The following is a 21,058-nucleotide window of genomic DNA, read 5'->3' on the forward strand; positions in this document are numbered from 1 at the left end:
TAGATGTATTATGCTACTAAATATCTTATAGTTTGTTCAGTGTGATCGTTGATGCACTGTTATGCATCGGTATGCATTTTTAAGGTTTTTGTAAGTAAGAGGAATATATTATTCTCATGTCTGTACCATCTCCTATCTATTTATAATTAAGAAAACTGGTCATTACATTACTTTTATTAGCATAAGGACGACCTCTTTTCGAAGACGTGAGTTTGGTTAGAATCTCTCTTTGCAGTTTTCAGTCTAGAGATGAATACTGCACATGATTATACGATGAGGACAAATCACAGCCTATAAGGTGTCAAATCATACTGAGGTAGCAATACTAGAATTAGCCTCTGTGCTGAGTAATGTCAACAAATAATAAAATGCTAGCTAGCTTGCAATCAAATAACGTACAGTTGAAGTCGGAAGTTTACATACACCTTAGCCAAATACATTGAAACTCAGTTTTTCACAATTCCTGACATTCCCTGTTTTAGGTCAGTTAGGATCACCACTTTATTTTAAGGATGTGAAATGTCAGAATAATTGTAGAGAGAATGATTTATTTCAGATTTGATTTCTTTCATCACATTCCCATTGGGTTAGAAGTGTACATACACTCAATTAGTATTTGGTAGCATTGCCTTTAACTTGGGTCAAACATTTCGGGTAGCCTTCCACAAGCTTCCCACAATAAGTTGGGTGAATTTTGGCCCATTCCTCCTGATAGAACCTGAGTCAGGTGTGTAGGCCTCCTTGCTCGCACACGCTTTTTCAGATCTGCCCACAAATGTTCTATAGGATTGAGGTCAGGGCTTTGTGATGGCCACTCCAATACCTTGACTTTGTTGTCTTTAAGCCATTTTGCCACAACTTTGGAAGTATATTTGGGGTAATTGTCCATCAGAAGAACCATTTGTGACCAAGCTTTAACTTCCTGACTGATGTCTTGAGATGTTGCTTCAATATATCCACATAATTGTCCTGCCTCATGATGCCATCTATTTTCTGAAGTGCACCAGTCCCTCCTACAGTAAAGCACCACCACAACATGATGCTGCCACCCCCGTGCTTCATGGTTGGGATGGTGATCTTCAGCTTGCAAGCCTTCCCTTTTTCCTCCAAACATAATGATGGTCATTATGGCCAAACAGTTCTATTTTTGTTTCATCAGACCAGAGGACATTTCTCCAAAATGTACGATCTTTGTCCCCATGTGCAGTTGCAAACTGTAGTCTGGCTTTTTTATGGTGGTTTGGAGCAGTGGCTTCTTTCTTGCTGAGGGCCATTCAGGTTATGTCAATATATGATTCATTTTACTGTGGATATAGATACTTTTGTACCTGTTTCCTCCAGCATCTACACAAGGTCCTTTGCTGTTGTCCTGAGATTGATTTGCACCTTTCACACAAAAGTACGTTCATCTCTAATTTTACCTTTATTTAACCAGGCAAGTCAGTTAAGAACATATTCTTATTTTCAATGACGGCCTGGGAACAGTGGGTTAACTGCCTGTTCAGGGGCAGAACGACAGATTTGTACCTTGTCAGCTCGGGGGTTTGAACTCGCAACCTTCCGGTTACTAGTCCAACGCTCTAACCACTAGGCTACGCTGCCGCCCCTAAGAGACAGAATGCGTCTTCTTCCTGAGAAGTATGACTGCTGCGTCGTCCCATGGTGTTTATACTTGCGTACTATTGTTTGTACAGATAAACGTGGTACCTTCAGGCATTTGGAAATTTCTCCCAAGGATGACCCAGACTTGTTGAGGTCTACAATAGTTTTTCTGAGGTCTTGGCTGATTTCTTTTGATTTCCCCATGATGTCAAGCAAAGAGGCACTGAGTTTGAAGGTAGGCCTTGAAATACATCTACAGGTACACCTCCAATTGACTCAAAAGATGTCAACTATCCGAAGCTTCTAAAGCCATGACATCAATTTCTTGATTTTTCCATACAGTTTAAAGGCACAGTCAACTTAGTGTATGTAAATTTCTGATCCACTGGAATTGTTATACAGTGAATTATAAGTGAAATAATCTGTCTAAACAATTGTTGGAAAAATGACTTGTGTCATGCACAAAGTAGATGTCCTAACCGACTTGCCAAAACTATAGTTTGTTAACAAGAAATTTGTGGAGTGGTTGAAAAACAAGTTTTAATGTCTCCAACCTAAGTGTAGTAAACTTCTGACTTCAACTGTACATAATATCATTGCAATGATCCATCTGTATTTCATGCTAGCTATTGACATTTCTCTAGTCTGGAATATATTCATCTGTACTTCCAATAACATCACCTTATGGTAACTATGTTCCTGGGCTGATTACACAGACAGACTGGGGCTGATCTACATCTTAGCGAGCAGGTTACTGACCATCCTCTGTAGGTCTTGAGTACGCATTCCTGTGGTCTCCAGTACCTCATCGTGGTTGGCCTTCTCCTGGCTATTGTAGTCTGTGACCACCTTGTTGGTGATGAGAGACAGGCCAAAGACACGGAGACCACAGTGACGGGCCACCACCACCTCGGGGACTGTACTCATGCCTACAGAGCACAGACAGAGGGTGAGAGAAGACAAGCCTTGAGTTTGGTCATTTTCAACCTGACACTCGTACATTTTCTGTAGAAGAAATGGACATGGCTATTGAGAGACTTGAAGGCCATGGTCAAATCCCAATGAACCATACTTACCCACAGCATCTGTGCCTAGTTTCTGGAGAGCTTTGCATTCTGCGATGGTCTCAAAGGTGGGACCTGCCAGCATGCAGTACACACCTTGCTGGATGAAGGAGGAACAGCCCTGCTCCTCAGCAGTCTCTTTGGCCAGACTAGAAAGGTCTTTGTCATAGGCGTCCGACAGGCAGGAAAAACGGACTCCAAACCTGAAGCGATACATAAAGTCCTGTGTCATATCAGAGGCCCTCGATGTCAGGTAAAGGACAAAGTACAATCGAAGGACTCCACAAGGGTAAGACCCATGCCCTTTACTGTAAAGAAATGCCTGTAATCAGGCTCCATGTATGGGAAAATGTGGGAGGAGACCTTTGGGGAGCCTTTTCCACAGCAGAAAGAGAAGCCCATCCTCTTCAGACAGAGGGAACATGCAACGCAACCCTTCCAAAGATCAAAAGACTGCTATTCTAACCTTTCATCGTTGTGACCACACAGTGGGTTGTGGCCTGCAAAGCCAGGCATGTTGATGTGATCCGTGATCAGCATGATGTCACCCACTTTAAAGTTGGGGTTCAGCCCCCCAGCAGCATTGGTAATGATCAAGGTCTCCACCCCCAGCAGGAAGAACACTCGGACTGGGTACGTCACCTGGAGAAAAAGAGGAACTAGAGAAAAGGGATCACTCAGTGCTGACATTTTTCAACAGAAAAACTGCACTGTTATCATTATTACTAGGTGACTAGACTATAATCATAATAGAGGGTGGAATCATTTTAACAAAATAAAGTCAATGTAAACTTTTAAAGTCTTAAAAACCTCTTAAAGATCGGACACTTTTTTTTCCAATTTTCGCCTAAAATGACATACCCACATCTAAATGCCTGTAGCTCAGGCCCTGAAGCAAGGAAATGCATATTCTTGATACCATTTCAAAAGAAACACTTTGAAGTTTGTGGAAATGTGAAAATTACTGTAAGAGAACATAACACATTAGATCTGGTTAAAGATGTGGCCTTTCTCTTGAAATGCAAGAGAATGGCCACAATGTATTATTGCAGTTTAGGTGCAATTAGATTCTGGCCACTAGATGGCAGCAGTGTATGTGTAAAGTTTATACTGATCCAATGAACCATTGCATTTCTGTTAAAAATGTTGTTTAATGACTGCCCAAATGTGCCTAATTTGGTTATTAATAACTTTTCATGTTCAAAATTGTGCACTCCCCTCAAACAATAGCATGGTATTCTTTCACTGTAATAGCTACTGTTTGAGGACAATACAGTGCCACCGACACGGCCTGCTACCAAAAACTGTGGGCTCTCCTTAACCGCAGCCAACGTGAGTAAGACATTTAAACTTGTCAACCCTCACAAGGCTACCTGCCCAGACAGCATCCCTAGCCGCGTCCTCAGAGCATGCGCAGACCAGCTGGCTGGTGTGTTTATGGACATATTCAATCAATCCCTATCCCAGTCTGCTGTTCCCACATGCTTCAACAGGGCCACCATTGTTTCTGTTCCCAAGAAAGATAAGGTAACTAAGCTAAACGACTATCGCCCTGTAGCACTCACTTCCGTCATCATGAAGTGCTTTCAGAGACTAGTCAACGAGACGGCCTACAGGTAGGAGGTGAGGGCCCTCGGAGTGTTGTGTCAGGAAAATAACCTCACACTGAACGTCAACAAAACAAAGGAGATGATCGTGGACTTCAGGAAACAGCAGAGGGAGCACCCCCCTATCCACATCGACGGGACAGTAGTGGAGAAGGTGGAAACTTAAGTTCCTCTGAGTACACATCACGGACAAACTGAAATGGTCCACCCACACAGACAGTGTGGTGAAGAAGGCGCAACAGCACCTCAGGAGGCTGAAGAAATGTGGCTTGTCACCAAAAACACTCACACACTTTTACAGATGCGCAATCGAGAGCATCCTGTCGGGCTGTATCACCGCCTGGTACGGCAACTGCTCCGCCCACCAACCGTAAGGCTCTTCAGAGGGTAGTGAGGTCTGTACAACGCATCACTGGGGGCAAACTACCTGCCCTCCAGGACACCTACACCACCTGATGTCACAGGAAGGCCATACAGATCAACAAGGACAACAACCATCTGAGCCACTGCCTGTTCACACCATTATCATCCAGAAGGTGAGGTCAGTACAGGTGCATCAAAGCTGGGACCGAGAGACTCAACCGTCCCGTGGACAGGACAAAGATCCCGAAGAAGTTTTAATGTCTTAGTCTTAGGTCTCTCTTTATGTAGTGTTGTGTTGTCTCTCTTGTTGTCTTAGGTCTCTCTTTATGTAGTGTTGTGTTGTCTCTCTTGTTGTCTTAGGTCTCTCTTTATGTAGTGTTGTGTTGTCTCTCTTGTTGTCTTAGGTCTCTCTTTATGTAGTGTTGTGTTGTCTCTCTTGTTGTCTTATGTCTCTCTTGTTGTCTTAGATCTCTCTTTATGTAGTGTTGTGTTGTCTCTCTTGTTGTCTTAGGTCTCTCTTGTTGTCTTATGTCTCTCTTGTTGTCTTAGGTCTCTCCTGTTGTCTTAGATCTCTCTTTATGTAGTGTTGTGTTGTCTCTCTTGTTGTCTTAGGTCTCTCTTGTTGTCTTATGTCTCTCCTGTTGTCTTAGGTCTCTCTTTATGTAGTGTTGTGTTGTCTCTCTTGTTGTCTTAGGTCTCTCTTGTTGTCTTAGGTCTCTCTTGTTGTCGTAGGTCTCTTTTGTTGTCTAGGTCTCTCTTTATGTAGTGTTGTGTTGTCTCTCTTTTTGTCTTAGGTCTCTCTTGTTGTCTTAGGTCTCTCTTGATGTCTTAGGTCTCTCTTGTTGTCTTAGGTCTCTCTTTATGTAGTGTTGTGTTGTCTCTCTTGTTGTCTTAGGTCTCTCTTGTTGTCTTAGGTCTCTCTTTATGTAGTGTTGTGTTGTCTCTCTTGTTGTCTTAGGTCTCTCTTGTTGTCTTAGGTCTCTCTTGTTGTCGTAGGTCTCTCTTGTTGTCGTAGGTCTCTCTTTATGTAGTGTTGTGTTGTCTCTCTTGTTGTCTTAGGTCTCTCTTGTTGTCTTAGGTCTCTCTTGTTGTCTTAGGTCTCTCTTTATGTAGTGTTGTGTTGTCTCTCTTTTTGTGATGTACGTTTTGTCCTATATTTTTATTTAATTTATTTTCTATTTTTAATCCCAGCCCCCGTCCCCGCAGGAGGCCTTTTGCCTTTTGGTAGGCCATCATTGTAAATAAGGATTTGTTCTTAACTGACTTGCCTAGTTAAATAAAGGTTAAATAAAAAATAGATAAAAAAAATGCTTATAGTAGGTCAGGGTGCAGACAGATTGTGTTTTAAGAGGGTCCCAAGATTTAGATATGAAAATTCAACTAACACTGTCAAACGTTAACCCAAGTTGACTGCTATGCTACTTTCACAGAGGTCAAAGCTAACTAAAGACACCAACTGTGTTATTCTAACATAATGGGACTTCTTCATAAAAGTGCAAACTGCTGAAATATCATTGAGGACCTCACTACTCATTTGAAAGAATATAGTAGCTGTATTTAAAAAATACATATAATCTCATAAGGTGTCAGGTTTATCATGGGATATACAAGCATTCCAATACACTTTTTCATTAAATATTAATCCAATGTAATGAGGATATGGCTCTGGTGGGTGGAAAGAGTGGAGCTCACCATGGCAATGTCATAGCCCTCGTAGAAGTGGAAGCGGCCCTGCATGCAGACACACTGCTTTCCCTGCAACTCCCCAAATACCAGCTGACTGACATGTCCTTGTACTGCAGTGGTACAACAAGAAAGACAGGAGGAGGATTTCAATAGAATTGCTGAATGTAAATATTTCAGTCAGGTCCCAAGGACAGGAAGCAGCAGCCAGCATTGGGTGATGGTCTGGTTCTGGGTCACAGTGAAGGGCTGGTTCTGGGTCACAGTGAAGGGCTGGTTCTGTGTCATGTTTTGTCATTTATTATCTTGTCTTGTCCCTGTGCTTCCCATTCTATTCGTTTCCCTCTGCTGGTCTTATTAGGTTCTTTCCCTCTTTCTATCCCTCTCTCTCCCCCTCCCTCTCTCACTCTCTCGCTCTCTCTTCTCTCTATCGTTCCGTTCCTGCTCCCAGCTGTTCCTATTCCCCTAATCATCATTTAGTCTTCCCACACCTGTTCCCGATCCTTTTCCCTGATTAGAGTCCCTATTTCACTCCTTGTTTCCCGTACCTGCCCTGTCGGATCCTCATTTATAATTCACCGTGCTGTGTCAATGTTTTGCCCTGTCGTGTCGTGTTTCCCTCAGATGCTGCGTGGTGAGCAGGTGTCTGAGTCTGCTAGGTTCAAGTGCCTTCCCGAGGCAACCTGCAGTTCTCGATCAAGTCTCCAGTCTGTTCTTGTCTTTACGTGTAGTATTATGCTTTTTGTTTTGTAAAGTTTATTCTGGATTAAATACTCTGTTTTCGCCAAGTCGCTTTTGGGTCCTCATTCACCTGCATGACAGAAGGATCCGACCGAGGAATGGACCCAGCGACTACAGACGCTCGTAACACTGCCGTCGAGATCCAAGGAGCCATGCTCGGCAGACACGAGCAGGAATTGTCTGCTGCTCGCCATGCCGTGGAGAACCTGGCCGCTCAGGTTTCCGACCTCTCTGGACAGTTCCAGAGTCTTCGTCTCGTGCCACCTGTTACTTCCTGGCCTGCCGAGCCTCCAGAACCTAGGGTTAATAACCCACCTTGCTACTCCGGGCAGCCCACTGAGTGCCGCTCCTTTCTCACCCAGTGTGAGATTGTGTTCTCTCTCCAACCCAACACATACTCTAGAGAGAGAGCTCGGGTTGCTTACGTCATTTCACTCCTTACTGGCCGGGCCCGAGAGTGGGGCACAGCTATCTGGGAGGCAAGGGCTGATTGTTCTAACAATTACCAGAACTTTAAAGAGGAGATGATTCGGGTTTTTGACCGTTCAGTTTTTGGTGGGGAGGCTTCTAGGGTCCTGGCTTCCCTATGCCAAGGTGATCGATCCATAACGGATTACTCTATAGAGTTTCGTACTCTTGCTGCCTCTAGTGACTGGAACGAGCCGGCGCTGCTCGCTCGTTTTCTGGAGGGACTCCACACAGTGGTCAAAGATGAGATTCTCTCTCGGGAGGTTCCTTCCTGTGTGGACTCTTTGATTGCTCTCGCCATCCGCATAGAACGACGGGTAGATCTTCGTCACCAGGCTCGTGGAAGAGAGCTCGCATCAACGGTGTTTCCCTGCTCCGCATCGCAACCATCTCCCTCCTCTGGCTCTGAGACTGAGCCCATGCAGCTGGGAGGGATTCGCATCTCGACTAAGGAGAGGGAACGGAGGATCACCAACCGCCTGTGCCTCTATTGCGGATTTGATGGACATTTTGTTAATTCATGTCCAGTAAGAGGCCAGAGCCCATCAGTAAGCGGAGGGCTACTGGTGAGCGCTACTACTCAGGTCTCTTCATCTAGATCTTGTACTACTATGTCGGTCCATCTACGCTGGACCGGTTCGGGTGCTACATGCAGTGCCTTGATTGACTCTGGGGCTGACGGTTGTTTCATGGACGAAGCATGGGTTCGGAAACATAACATTCCTTTCAGACAGTTAGACAAGCCTACGCCCATGTTTGCCTTAGATGGTAGTCATCTTCCCAGTATCAAATTTGAGACACTACCTTTAACTCTCACAGTATCTGGTAACCACAGTGAGACTATTTCTTTTTTGATTTTTCATTCACCTTTCACACCTGTTGTTTTGGGTCATCCCTGGCTAGTATGTCATAATCCTTCTATTAATTGGTCTTGTAATTCTATCCTATCCTGGAACGTATCTTGTCATGTGAAGTGCTTAATGTCTGCCATCCCTCCCATTTCTTCTGTCCCCACTTCTCAGGAGGAACCTGGCGATTTGACAGGAGTGCCGGAGGAGTATCATGATCTGCGCACGGTCTTCAGTCGGTCCCGAGCCAACTCCCTTCCTCCTCACCGGTCGTATGATTGTAGTATTGATCTCCTTCCGGGGACCACTCCTCCTCGGGGTAGACTATACTCTCTGTCGGCTCCCGAACGTAAGGCTCTCGAGGATTATTTATCTGTGTCTCTTGACGCCGGTACCATAGTGCCTTCTTCCTCTCCGGCCGGGGCGGGGTTCTTTTTGTTAAGAAGAAGGACGGTACTCTGCGCCCCTGCGTGGATTATCGAGGCTGAATGACATAACGGTTAAGAATCGTTATCCGCTTCCCCTTATGTCATCAGCCTTCGAGATTCTGCAGGGAGCCAGGTGCTTTACTAAGTTGGACCTTCGTAACGCTTACCATCTCGTGCGCATCAGAGAGGGGGACGAGTGGAAAACGGCGTTTAACACTCCGTTAGGGCATTTTGAGTACCGGGTTCTGCCGTTTGGTCTCGCCAATGCGCCAGCTGTTTTTCAGGCATTAGTTAATGATGTTCTGAGAGACATGCTGAACATCTTTGTTTTTGTCTATCTTGACGATATCCTGATTTTTTCACCGTCACTCGAGATTCATGTTCAGCACGTTCGACGTGTTCTACAGCGCCTTTTAGAGAATTGTCTCTACGTAAAGGCTGAGAAGTGTTCTTTTCATGTCTCCTCCGTTACTTTTCTCGGTTCCGTTATTTCCGCTGAAGGCATTCAGATGGATTCCGCTAAGGTCCAAGCTGTCAGTGATTGGCCCGTTCCAAGGTCACGTGTCGAGTTGCAGCGCTTTTTAGGTTTCGCTAATTTCTATCGGCGTTTCATTCGTAATTTCGGTCAAGTTGCTGCCCCTCTCACAGCTCTTACTTCTGTCAAGACGTGTTTTAAGTGGTCCGGTTCCGCCCAGGGGAGCTTTTGATCTTCTAAAAGAACGTTTTACGTCCGCTCCTATCCTCGTTACTCCTGACGTCACTAGACAATTCATTGTCGAGGTTGACGCTTCAGAGGTAGGCGTGGGAGCCATTCTATCCCAGCGCTTCCAGTCTGACGATAAGGTTCATCCTTGCGCTTATTTTCTCATCGCCTGTCGCCATCTGAGCGCAACTATGATGTGGGTAACCGTGAACTGCTCGCCATCCGCTTAGCCCTAGGCGAATGGCGACAGTGGTTGGAGGGGGCGACCGTTCCTTTTGTCGTTTGGACAGACCATAAGAACCTTGAGTACATCCGTTCTGCCAAACGACTTAATGCCCGTCAAGCTCGTTGGGCGTTGTTTTTCGCTCGTTTCGAGTTTGTGATTTCTTACCGTCCGGGTAGCAAGAACACCAAGCCTGATGCCTTATCCCGTCTGTTTAGTTCTTCTGTGGCTTCTACTGATCCCGAGGGATTCTTCCTTATGGGCGTGTTGTCGGGTTGACAGTCTGGGGAATTGAAAGACAGGTTAAGCAAGCACTCACGCACACTGCGTCGCCGCGCGCTTGTCCTAGTAACCTCCTTTTCGTTCCTGTTTCCACTCGTCTGGCTGTTCTTCAGTGGGCTCACTCTGCCAAGTTAGCTGGTCATCCCGGTGTTCGAGGCACTCTTGCGTCTATTCGCCAGCGATTTTGGTGGCCGACTCAGGAGCGTGACACGCGCCGTTTCGTGGCTGCTTGTTCGGACTGCGCGCAGACTAAGTCGGGTAACTCTCCTCCTGCCGGTCGTCTCAGACCGCTCCCCATTCCTTCTCGACCATGGTCTCACATCGCCCTAGACTTCATTACCGGTCTGCCTTTGTCTGCGGGGAAGACTGTGATTCTTACGGTTGTCGATAGGTTCTCTAAGGCGGCACATTTCATTCCCCTCGCTAAACTTCCTTCCGCTAAGGAGACGGCACAAATCATTATCGAGAATGTGTTCAGAATTCATGGCCTCCCGTTAGACGCCGTTTCAGACAGAGGCCCGCAATTCACGTCACAGTTTTGGAGGGAGTTCTGTCGTTTGATTGGTGCGTCCGTCAGTCTCTCTTCCGGGTTTCATCCCCAGTCTAACGGTCAAGCAGAGAGGGCCAATCAGACGATTGGTCGCATACTACGCAGCCTTTCTTTCAGAAACCCTGCGTCTTGGGCAGAACAGCTCCCCTGGGCAGAATACGCTCACAACTCGCTTCCTTCGTCTGCTACCGGGTTATCTCCGTTTCAGAGTAGTCTGGGTTACCAGCCTCCTCTATTCTCTTCCCAGCTTGCCGAGTCCAGCGTTCCCTCCGCTCAAGCGTTTGTCCAACGTTGTGAGCGCACCTGGAGGAGGGTGAGGTCTGCACTTTGCCGCTACAGGGCACAGACTGTGAGAGCCGCCAATAAACGCAGGATTAAGAGTCCTAGGTATTGTTGCGGCCAGAGAGTGTGGCTTTCCACTCGCAACCTTCCTCTTACGACAGCTTCTCGTAAGTTGACTCCGCGGTTCATTGGTCCGTTCCGTGTCTCCCAGGTCGTCAATCCTGTCGCTGTGCGACTGCTTCTTCCGCGACATCTTCGTCGCGTCCATCCTGTCTTCCATGTCTCCTGTGTTAAGCCCTTTCTTCGCACCCCCGTTCGTCTTCCCTCCCCCCTCCCGTCCTTGTCGAGAGCGCACCTATTTACAAGGTACATAAGATCATGGACATGCGTTCTCGGGACGGGGTCACCAATACTTAGTGGATTGGGAGGGTTACGGTCCTGAGGAGAGGAGTTGGGTTCCGTCTCGGGACGTGCTGGACCGTTCACTCATTGATGATTTCCTCCGTTGCCGCCAGGATTCCTCCTCGAGTGCGCCAGGAGGCGCTCGGTGAGTGGGGGGTACTGTCATGTTTTGTCATTTATTATCTTGTCTTGTCCCTGTGCTTCCCATTCTATTCGTTTCCCTCTGCTGGTCTTATTAGGTTCTTTCCCTCTTTCTATCCCTCTCTCTCCCCCTCCCTCTCTCACTCTCTCGCTCTCTCTTCTCTCTATCGTTCCGTTCCTGCTCCCAGCTGTTCCTATTCCCCTAATCATCATTTAGTCTTCCCACACCTGTTCCCGATCCTTTTCCCTGATTAGAGTCCCTATTTCACTCCTTGTTTCCCGTACCTGCCCTGTCGGATCCTCATTTATAATTCACCGTGCTGTGTCAATGTTTTGCCCTGTCGTGTCGTGTTTCCCTCAGATGCTGCGTGGTGAGCAGGTGTCTGAGTCTGCTAGGTTCAAGTGCCTTCCCGAGGCAACCTGCAGTTCTCGATCAAGTCTCCAGTCTGTTCTTGTCTTTACGTGTAGTATTATGCTTTTTGTTTTGTAAAGTTTATTCTGGATTAAATACTCTGTTTTCGCCAAGTCGCTTTTGGGTCCTCATTCACCTGCATGACATTCTGGGTCACAGTGAAGGGCTGGTGTTCTTACTTCATCTTTCAAAACATCTACATAAACATTTCTTATCTGACATTAAATGATTAAATGCGTAAGTTATCAATGATCATTATAACATCTATTGAGCTGGATGATGTAATGGTTCATGTACAAACTGAAGACGGCAGGATGCTGTACAGTTTCAGGTGGTAGAGTGCAGGATAAGGATGGGGTCTGACCTGTGCTGTTGGGGAAGTGTGGGATGTCCTTGTAAGGAAACACAGTCTTGTTGTCCAGCAGGTCAGCAAGACCACCGAGGCCGGAACCACAGATGATGGCTATTTTAGGCCTCTGCTCAGTGTGAGACAGCAACCAATCAGCTGTCTCCCTGTAATCCTCATATTTGTAACTGAGGGAAGAAACAGACAGTAAGTTCATGCTATTCAGTATAATGTTACAATCTAAATCATCAATGATCATCTGTGTTTCTGCAGAGATGGACTACTATACACCTTTCATCTGAACACAACCAATGGGAACATTTGTTTTTTGATTATGCAAAACCTGGCAATTACTGTCAAGTATCTTAGCAACTCCTTCAGCTACTAATAACAGAATCATAGACAAACACACCCCTTCACACCCCGGGCTCCCGAGTGGCACAGCGGTCTAAGGCACTGCATCTCAGTGTTTGAGGCATCACTACAGACACCCGGGTACGAATCCAGGCTGTATCACAACCGTCTGTGATGGTGAGTCCCATAGGGCAGTGCACAATTGGCCCTGCGTTGTCTGGGTTCGGCCGGTGTAGGCCATCATTGTAAATAAGAATTTGTTCTTAACTGACTTGCCTAGTTAAATAAAGGTTCAATTTAAAAAGAAATGAATCTGCTCTCTTGGTACTGAATGTGTGTGTGGGGGAGGGAGAGAGAGGGAGAGAGAGAGAGAGAGTGGGAGAGCTTATCTAATTGAATTAAATTGAAAACAACAAAATGTAATTAACTTCTACACATTTAAACTCTACAAGCATATCAAGTTGTATTGATATTATGGTTGTTGGCATTCTCATTGGGTGGACATGGTGAATGATTGCAAGTCCTGTCATTAAAAAATAGGCATACACAGATTTTATAAGTGACCATAAATCCAATGAGATCACTTGGTCTGGAGGCCAATCTAACCAACATTAGTGGCATAGAAAGCAGTTTGTTCTGTTGTTTATAACTAAATAAAAAATATTCCTTAATGTTATTTTACTGTACAACAGATACTACTGTAAACATGTGAAGTGTACTGCATGATTATATGAAACAGGACATACAGGTGGGAACTGGAAATGATTATGTCTTATTTACGTTTTGAACCAATAGTTCGCCACAGAATAAACAAAGTCCTGTTCAAAGCAAACAGTTGGTCTTCCTCAATTTTCTTTGGGGGGCAATAAAAGGCGTTCATTGTTAGCAATAAACGTTGTTACCAATTGTCACCATAAACGTTCATATCAGGCATGTTTAATTTGAAATATTGAATCTGTTTTGTATACTGGTAGTTTTCTGCTCGCTTTAGTAAATGGGGGGAGCTCACAGGGCAGGAGGGGATGAGCCGCAGACGGATTGGCTGATTCCGTGAAAGCACAGCGCTTCCATCACGGAGCTGTCCGTGGTGCTGCTGGCCACTGTCGGATCAGGACTTTCCATTCAGCACGGTCCACTGGGCCGCGGGACTGCACACTCCCTGAACCAGGCGCTCAATGAACACGCACAATGGCCACTCATTGTATACTTACAATGCCGAGTCCCTTTCCTTTCAAATGAGCTGGCAAAAGTAGGGCTGCTTTCAATGCTTTCAATCAAATCAAATCAAATGTTATTGGTCACATGCGCCGAATACAACAGGTGTAGACCCCACCGTGAAAGGCCTACTAAGGTCGACGACATCCGATCCTCGTTTGCTAAGTCAAACGACACCGCTGGTTCTGCTCACACTGCCCTATCCTGTGCTCTGACCTCTTTCTCCCCTCTCTCTCCAGATGAAATCTCGCGTCTTGTGACGGCCGGCCGCCCAACAACCTGCCCGCTTGACCCTATCCCCTCCTCTCTTCTCCAGACCATTTCCGGAGACCTACTCCCTTACCTCACCTCGCTCATCAACTCATCCCTGACCGCTGGCTACGTCCCTTCCGTCTTCAAGAGAGCGAGAGTTGCACCCCTTCTGAAAAAACCTACACTCGATCCCTCCGATGTCAACAATTACAGACCAGTATCCCTTCTTTCTTTTCTCTCCAAAACTCTTGAACGTGCTGTCCTTGGCCAGCTCTCCCGCTATCTCTCTCTGAATGACCTTCTTGATCCAAATCAGTCAGGTTTCAAGACTAGTCATTCAACTGAGACTGCTCTCCTCTGTATCACGGAGGCGCTCCGCACTGCTAAAGCTAACTCTCTCTCCTCTGCTCTCATCCTTCTAGATCTATCGGCTGCCTTCGATACTGTGAACCATCAGATCCTCCTCTCCACCCTCTCCGAGTTGGGCATCTCCGGCGCGGCCCACGCTTGGATTGCGTCCTACCTGACAGGTCGCTCCTACCAGGTGGCGTGGCGAGAATCTGTCTCCTCACCACGCTCTCTCACCACTGGTGTCCCCCGAGGCTCTGTTCTGGGCCCTCTCCTATTCTCGCTATACACCAAGTCCCTTGGCTCTGTCATAACCTCACATGGTCTCTCCTATCATTGCTATGCAGACGACACACAACTAATCTTCTCCTTTCCCCCTTCTGATGACCAGGTGGCGAATCGCATCTCTGCATGTCTGGCAGACATATCAGTGTGGATGACGGATCACCACCTCAAGCTGAACCTCGGCAAGACGGAGCTGCTCTTCCTCCCGGGGAAGGACTGCCCGTTCCATGATCTCGCCATCACGGTTGACAACTCCATTGTGTCCTCCTCCCAGAGCGCTAAGAACCTTGGCGTGATCCTGGACAACACCCTGTCGTTCTCAACCAACATCAAGGCGGTGGCCCGTTCCTGTAGGTTCATGCTCTACAACATCCGCAGAGTACGACCCTGCCTCACACAGGAAGCGGCGCAGGTCCTAATCCAGGCACTTGTCATCTCCCGTCTGGATTACTGCAACTCGCTGTTGGCTGGGCTCCCTGCCTGTGCCATTAAACCCCTTCAACTCATCCAGAATGCCGCAGCCCGTCTGGTGTTCAACCTTCCCAAGTTCTCTCACGTCACCCCGCTCCTCCGTTCTCTCCACTGGCTTCCAGTTGAAGCTCGCATCCGCTACAAGACCATGGTGCTTGCCTACGGAGCTGTGAGGGGAACGGCACCTCAGTACCTCCAGGCTCTGATCAGGCCCTACACCCAAACAAGGGCACTGCGTTCATCCACCTCTGGCCTGCTCGCCTCCCTACCACTGAGGAAGTACACCTCCCGCTCAGCCCAGTCAAAACTGTTCGCTGCTCTGGCCCCCCAATGGTGGAACAAACTCCCTCAAGACGCCAGGACAGCGGAGTCAATCACCACCTTCCGGAGACACCTGAAACCCCACCTCTTTAAGGAATACCTAGGATAGGATAAGTATTCCCTCTCACCCCCCTTTAAGATTTAGATGCACTATTGTAAAGTGACTGTTCCACTGGATGTCATAAGGTGAATGCACCAATTTGTAAGTCGCTCTGGATAAGAGCGTCTGCTAAATGACTTAAATGTAATGTAAATGTAAATGTACAGCCCGTAACCAACAATGCAGTTTTAAGAAAAATAAGAGTTGAGAAAATATTTACTAAATTAACTAAAGTAAAACAATAAAAATATAGAAGAGTAACAATACAATTTGGCATATAAGCTTGTCTGTTTAAGTGTTACTCAGGCCATCGTGTACCTACTTATTAGGATGTAGCCTAAACACTAAAATAAAAAATAAAAAAAGCTCAAATATTGTTCAATATTATTTACCTTATATTAGGAATAGAGATTTTCGATATGTAGGCCTAAATCAGCAATTTGTATTGATATCTATCAGATAAGTGAATTATACCAGAGAACCACGATAATCTCTTGCCATGAACATTTACAAATCTGCCCATTTCATGTAGCCAATGAATGACTGACTGAAGCTGGCATATTGGAAGTAGAATCAGGGCCCGGTTTCCCAAATGAATCTTAAGGCCAAGTTCGTTGTTATAAACTTCTTATGAGCATCGTTAAATCTCTGAGATTTTTCTCCAAACCATCGTTATCAGGGACAGCAGTGGAGAAGGTGGAAACTTTTAAGTTCCTGGACGTACACATCACAGGCAAACTGAAATGGTCCACCCACAGCATCCTGTCGGGCTGTATCACAGCCTGGTACGGCAACTGCACAGCCCACAACCGTAAGGCTCTTCAGAGGGTAGTGAGGTCTGTACAACGCATCACCGGGGGCAAACTACCTGCCCTCCAGGACACCTACAGCACCCGATGTCACAGGATGGCCATAAAGATCATCAAGGACAACAACCACCCGAGCCACTGCCTGTTCACCCCGCTATCATCCAGAAGACGAGGTCAGTACAGGTGCATCAAAGCTGGGACCGAGAGACTGAAAAACAGCGTATATCTCAAGGCCATCAGACTGCTAAACAGCAACCACTAACTCAGAGAGGCTGCTGCCTACATTGATACCCAACCACTGGACACTTTAATAAATGGATCACTAGTCACTTTAAACAATGCCACTCTAAATAATGCCACTTTAATAATGTTTACATATCTTTTATTACTCATATCACATGTCTATACTGTATTTTATACCATCTAGTGCACCTTGCTTATGCCACTCAGCAATCGCTCATCTATATATTTATATGTAAATATTCTCATTCACCACTTTAGATTTGTGTGTATTAGGTAGTTGTTGGGGAATTGTTAGATTACTTCTTATATTTGTGCGTATTAGGTAGTTGTTGGGAATTATTAGATGACTTGTTAGATATTACTGCACTGCACTGTTTTTTTCACCCTCCCGCTTCACTTTGTACACAGAAGATCTCCGCTAAACATAGAATAACACGGTTTATCCGTCTCTCTGTGACCGCCGATAACTTCAGGACAAAGTTAAATACAAGTACAAAGCTGCCAATGTCTTAACAATTGATACAAACAAGCGACATATACAAAGAAAACCGGGATGAGTGCATTAAAATATAGCCAAAAACAGTAGTATATGTGCCTATTTAATTCATATTGAAATACATTTCATGTTCAATCAATTGATTTCTATTTTGCTACTTGTATGCTACTGTCTGTAATTTGTCTCAATACATATTTCATGATGTGTAGCCTAACGTGTATGCAATGATGTGCTAAATCGGTGATTTAGTGCATTTGTTATTGGGTAAGCATTATAATAAGCCGCCTCAATATTTGCAGCCGTAGGTGGTAATATCTCTCTAGGAGCTGATCCGTCGTCAGTATTGTGAACTAATGTTAAAGAAAGATTTGATTGGAGTAAACTGATCCTAGAGCAGCGGGCCCTTTCTTTCGATCCTTCAGTATCGACACATGCTCCAACGATGACCGTTGTTTTTGCGTCACGTTTTGGGAAAGCATCGCTAAATTCCATCGCTACCGGGAAACCAGGCCCAGAACATTCATGGGTTACTGTGCGCTTCCAACCCCTGACACAGACGAATTGATTAGCATATAACCGTGGCTAACTTGTTATAGGCTCTACTGTAGCCTACCACGAGGACAACATTTCACCCCGATATAGGCTACACCGATATGTTATCTTACCTGGATGGGTTCGAAGAGGAAATGTTCATTGCTGTTTGTTCTTCAGCTACTGAGTTTAGCGACAAACGGTAATCGTAGGACGAGGTCACGGTTGCGACGGATAGATGTGATGAGAGGGTGGCGTGACGGAAGGGGAGCCGTTGAATTTGCGGTTCCTTTGATAGGGCTCGTTGTTCTAATCAACATTTCTAACAGACTTGGCCCGGTTTCCCAAAGCATATTAGAGCCAAATTCATCGTTAGAACCTTCGTAGGAACATCGACATCGTTACATTTCCGAGCTGTTTCCCTAAACCATCGTCAGTAAAGTTGCACTTGAAAACGCTCGTTATTTACAGACTGCCTCTCAGACCATTCGAAAAACAACTAAGTGCGTTGTAAGATTATTTTTTGCCCTTCCGCGTCAATTTATACACAGAAGATTTATAAACATATAATCAAGCTGTCTCTGGGACCGCAGATAACTTGGGAACAAAGTTGACTTAAAATGCAAAGTTGACAATGTCTTTGCAATTTAACAAGCAAAGGATAAATATATGCTTAAAATTAAAACTGAGATGACTGCATTAAACAATAAATAGTCCTACATCAGGCCTATAAATTTTAATAATATTGAAATAAATGTAATGTTCAGTCAATTGAGTTCTATTTGTAAGCTACACTGACTATTATTTGCTAAATATATTTCATGATTTGTAACAACATGTGCACAATGATGTGCCAAATTAATCTGTGATTGAGTGCAATATTATAGTATAAGCATTAGAATAAGCCGCCTCAATATTCGCAGCCATTAGGTGATAATATCCCTCTACGAGCTGAATCGTCTTCAGTATTGTGGAATAATTCTAATGTTAATGTAAGATTTGGATGGAGAAACGTGATCAGAGAGCAGCACTGACTTTCTTTCGATCCTATCAGTAGGTGTATTGAACAACTCACGTAATGAACGTTCTTTCTGCGTGGTGTTTTGGGAAACGCGTGTTACGTCATCGGCAGTTGTAGGAAAGATACATCATTAAAACACCTGTAAGACTAAAGTTCCATGATTGAACTTCCACCTGCCAGTCGGAGCCTTGATGAATGATAATCAATCAAATGTATTTATAAACCCCTTCTTACATCAGCTGATGTCACAAAGTGCTGTACAGAAACCCAGCCTAAAACCCCAAACAGCAAGCAATGCAGGAGAAGCACGGTGGCTAGGAAAAACTCCCTCGAATGGCCAGAACCTAGGAAGAAACTTACGAGAGGAACCAGGCTCTGAGGGGTGGCCAGTCCTCTTCTGGCTGTCCCGGGTGGAGATTATAACAGAACATGGCAAGATGTTCAAATGTTCATAGATGACCAGCAGGGTCAAATAATAATAATCACAGTGGTTGTAGAGGTTGCAACAGGTCAGCACCTCAGGAGTAAATGTCAGTTGGCTTTTCATATCTGATCATTCAGAGTATCTCTACCACTCCTGCTGTCTCCAGAGAGTTGAACTCTAGAGAGTTCCATAGCTGCAGGCAGAACAGTTGAAACTGGAACAGCAGCACGACCAGGTGGACTGGGGACAGCAAGGAGTCATCAGGCCAGGTAGTCCTGAGGCATGGTCCTAGGGCTCAAGTCCTCCGAGAGAGAGAGAAAGAAGGAAAGAAAGAAAGAGAGAAAAGGAGAGAGAGAATTAGAGAGAGCATACTTACATTCACACTGGCCATTGGATAAGACAGGAGAAATACTCCAGATTTAACAGACAGACCCTAGCCCCCGACACAATACTGGAGGCTGAGACAGGAAGGGTCGGGAGACACTGTGGCCCCGTCCGTCGATACCCCCATACAAGGCCAAACAGGCAGGATATCATTGTGTTGTAATTCATTAGGCCTACATTACAACTTCACCACAACAAAATGATTTACTGAAATAGTGAAAATGGATGAAGAGGAACATTTGATGTGTAATATGTGTAGGCTGCCTGAAACCATGCCCCCACACTGGAAATCCCCCATTTAAACGTCCCTTTCACACAGAGCAGATGTGCCCACATGGCAGGCTTTTGAATGTCTCTTTGTGGTCAAAGAGCCTGCACTGACATCAGGTGAAATGCATAATTACCCATGATGCCTGTCATTTGAGTGTGGTTAAATGTCAGGGTTTGATTTCATTTTACCTTGTGAAGGCCTACATTGAGAGAGATCCCTTTTAATCATCCCCAACAGTCACTCTGTTTATGGTAGTGCTTGAAGGACTACTCAATTATTATTTTCTTCTGCATTTTAGAGCTCTCTCCAATGCAGAAGTGTAACTTCTAGCAGGCTACTTCAAGGTCTTCCTTGGCCAAGAGCTTAATTGTAGTGCAGATGTTGTCATTAGTCTGAGAAAACATTTGGCATTTTTAAAACTCATTTCCTGTTAATCTACACACTTTGCCATGAGGAGGAGAGAAAATGTTGCAGTTTCAAGTAACTGTCCAGTGAAAGTCAAATTTTTAAAAGTTAATATTCTGTTAACTCATACCCAAATAATGTTGTTGACTCATCCTATGCTCGTATTTGTTGTCAGAGCATGAATTAGAGAAAAAAAAAACACTTCAAAAACCTCACCTGAAACTTGTATCTCAAACAGACTGTTTAAAAAATGCTTGCTATTTCCTCATGTAGGATTGTTAAATAAATGCATATCTTTATGCATATTAATTTCCTGCAACTCTACACAGTTTGACATGACTTATTAGGCACTCTTTTGATGGGTGTTTTAAGGGGTGTTTGCAATGGCAACCTGTCAGTTTTGAGCCCCACTTGTTTCGCATGTAATTTGGCATTAATTGTAATGGCTGTTGGTGGAAGAAGGTGAGGACCAAGGTGCAGCGTGGTATGTGTTCATCCTCTAATAGTTGAACTGAACACTGAATAGCAAAACAACAAAGAGAACAACCCAAACAGTTCTGTCTGTTGCAGACACAAAAACAGAAAGCAACTACCCACAAAACCCAGGTGGGAAAAGGCTACCTAAGTATGGTTCTCAATCAGAGACAACGATAGACAGCTGCCTCTGGTTGAGAACCACACGACCAAACAACAAAGAAATACAAAATGAACATAGAATGCCCACCCTAGTCACACCCTGGCCTAACCAAAATAGAGAATAAAAGCCTCTCTATGGCCAGGGCGTGACATTAATTCATGTCACCTATCAGTTTGCAAATAAAGCCACATACAAACAAGGTCTCTTTCTTGAGTAAGGCAGCTCCAAAATGCAGGTGTTTCAGCCTCGCTCAGTGCTTTCTGTGGTGGAGGGGCAGCCAGCAGAATATACAGAACGTAGGTGTCGGTAATCTTCTCTAGTTGCGCCGTAATTGTCTCGGTGTTCT

The 21,058-nt window shown here is 45.2% G+C and overlaps 1 protein-coding gene across 1 annotated transcript; it reads right to left on the bottom strand.

Moving 5' to 3' along the window:
* Positions 1 to 2,334: 2,334 nt before the first annotated feature.
* Positions 2,335 to 17,968, bottom strand: LOC124006288 (purine nucleoside phosphorylase-like). Its single transcript, XM_046316249.1, has 6 exons — positions 17,705 to 17,968; positions 12,164 to 12,333; positions 6,329 to 6,432; positions 3,133 to 3,308; positions 2,679 to 2,869; positions 2,335 to 2,531 (listed from the first exon to the last, which is right to left on the bottom strand). The coding sequence occupies exons 1-6, from the start codon at positions 17,731 to 17,733 to the stop codon at positions 2,335 to 2,337; spliced, it is 867 nt and encodes a 288-aa protein (XP_046172205.1). The 5' UTR covers positions 17,734 to 17,968.
* Between the last annotated feature and the right edge of the window lie 3,090 nt (positions 17,969 to 21,058).

Source organism: Oncorhynchus gorbuscha, linkage group LG01 (genome assembly GCF_021184085.1).
Source record: "Oncorhynchus gorbuscha isolate QuinsamMale2020 ecotype Even-year linkage group LG01, OgorEven_v1.0, whole genome shotgun sequence".
In the NCBI taxonomy this organism is placed as follows: Eukaryota; Metazoa; Chordata; class Actinopteri; order Salmoniformes; family Salmonidae; genus Oncorhynchus; species Oncorhynchus gorbuscha.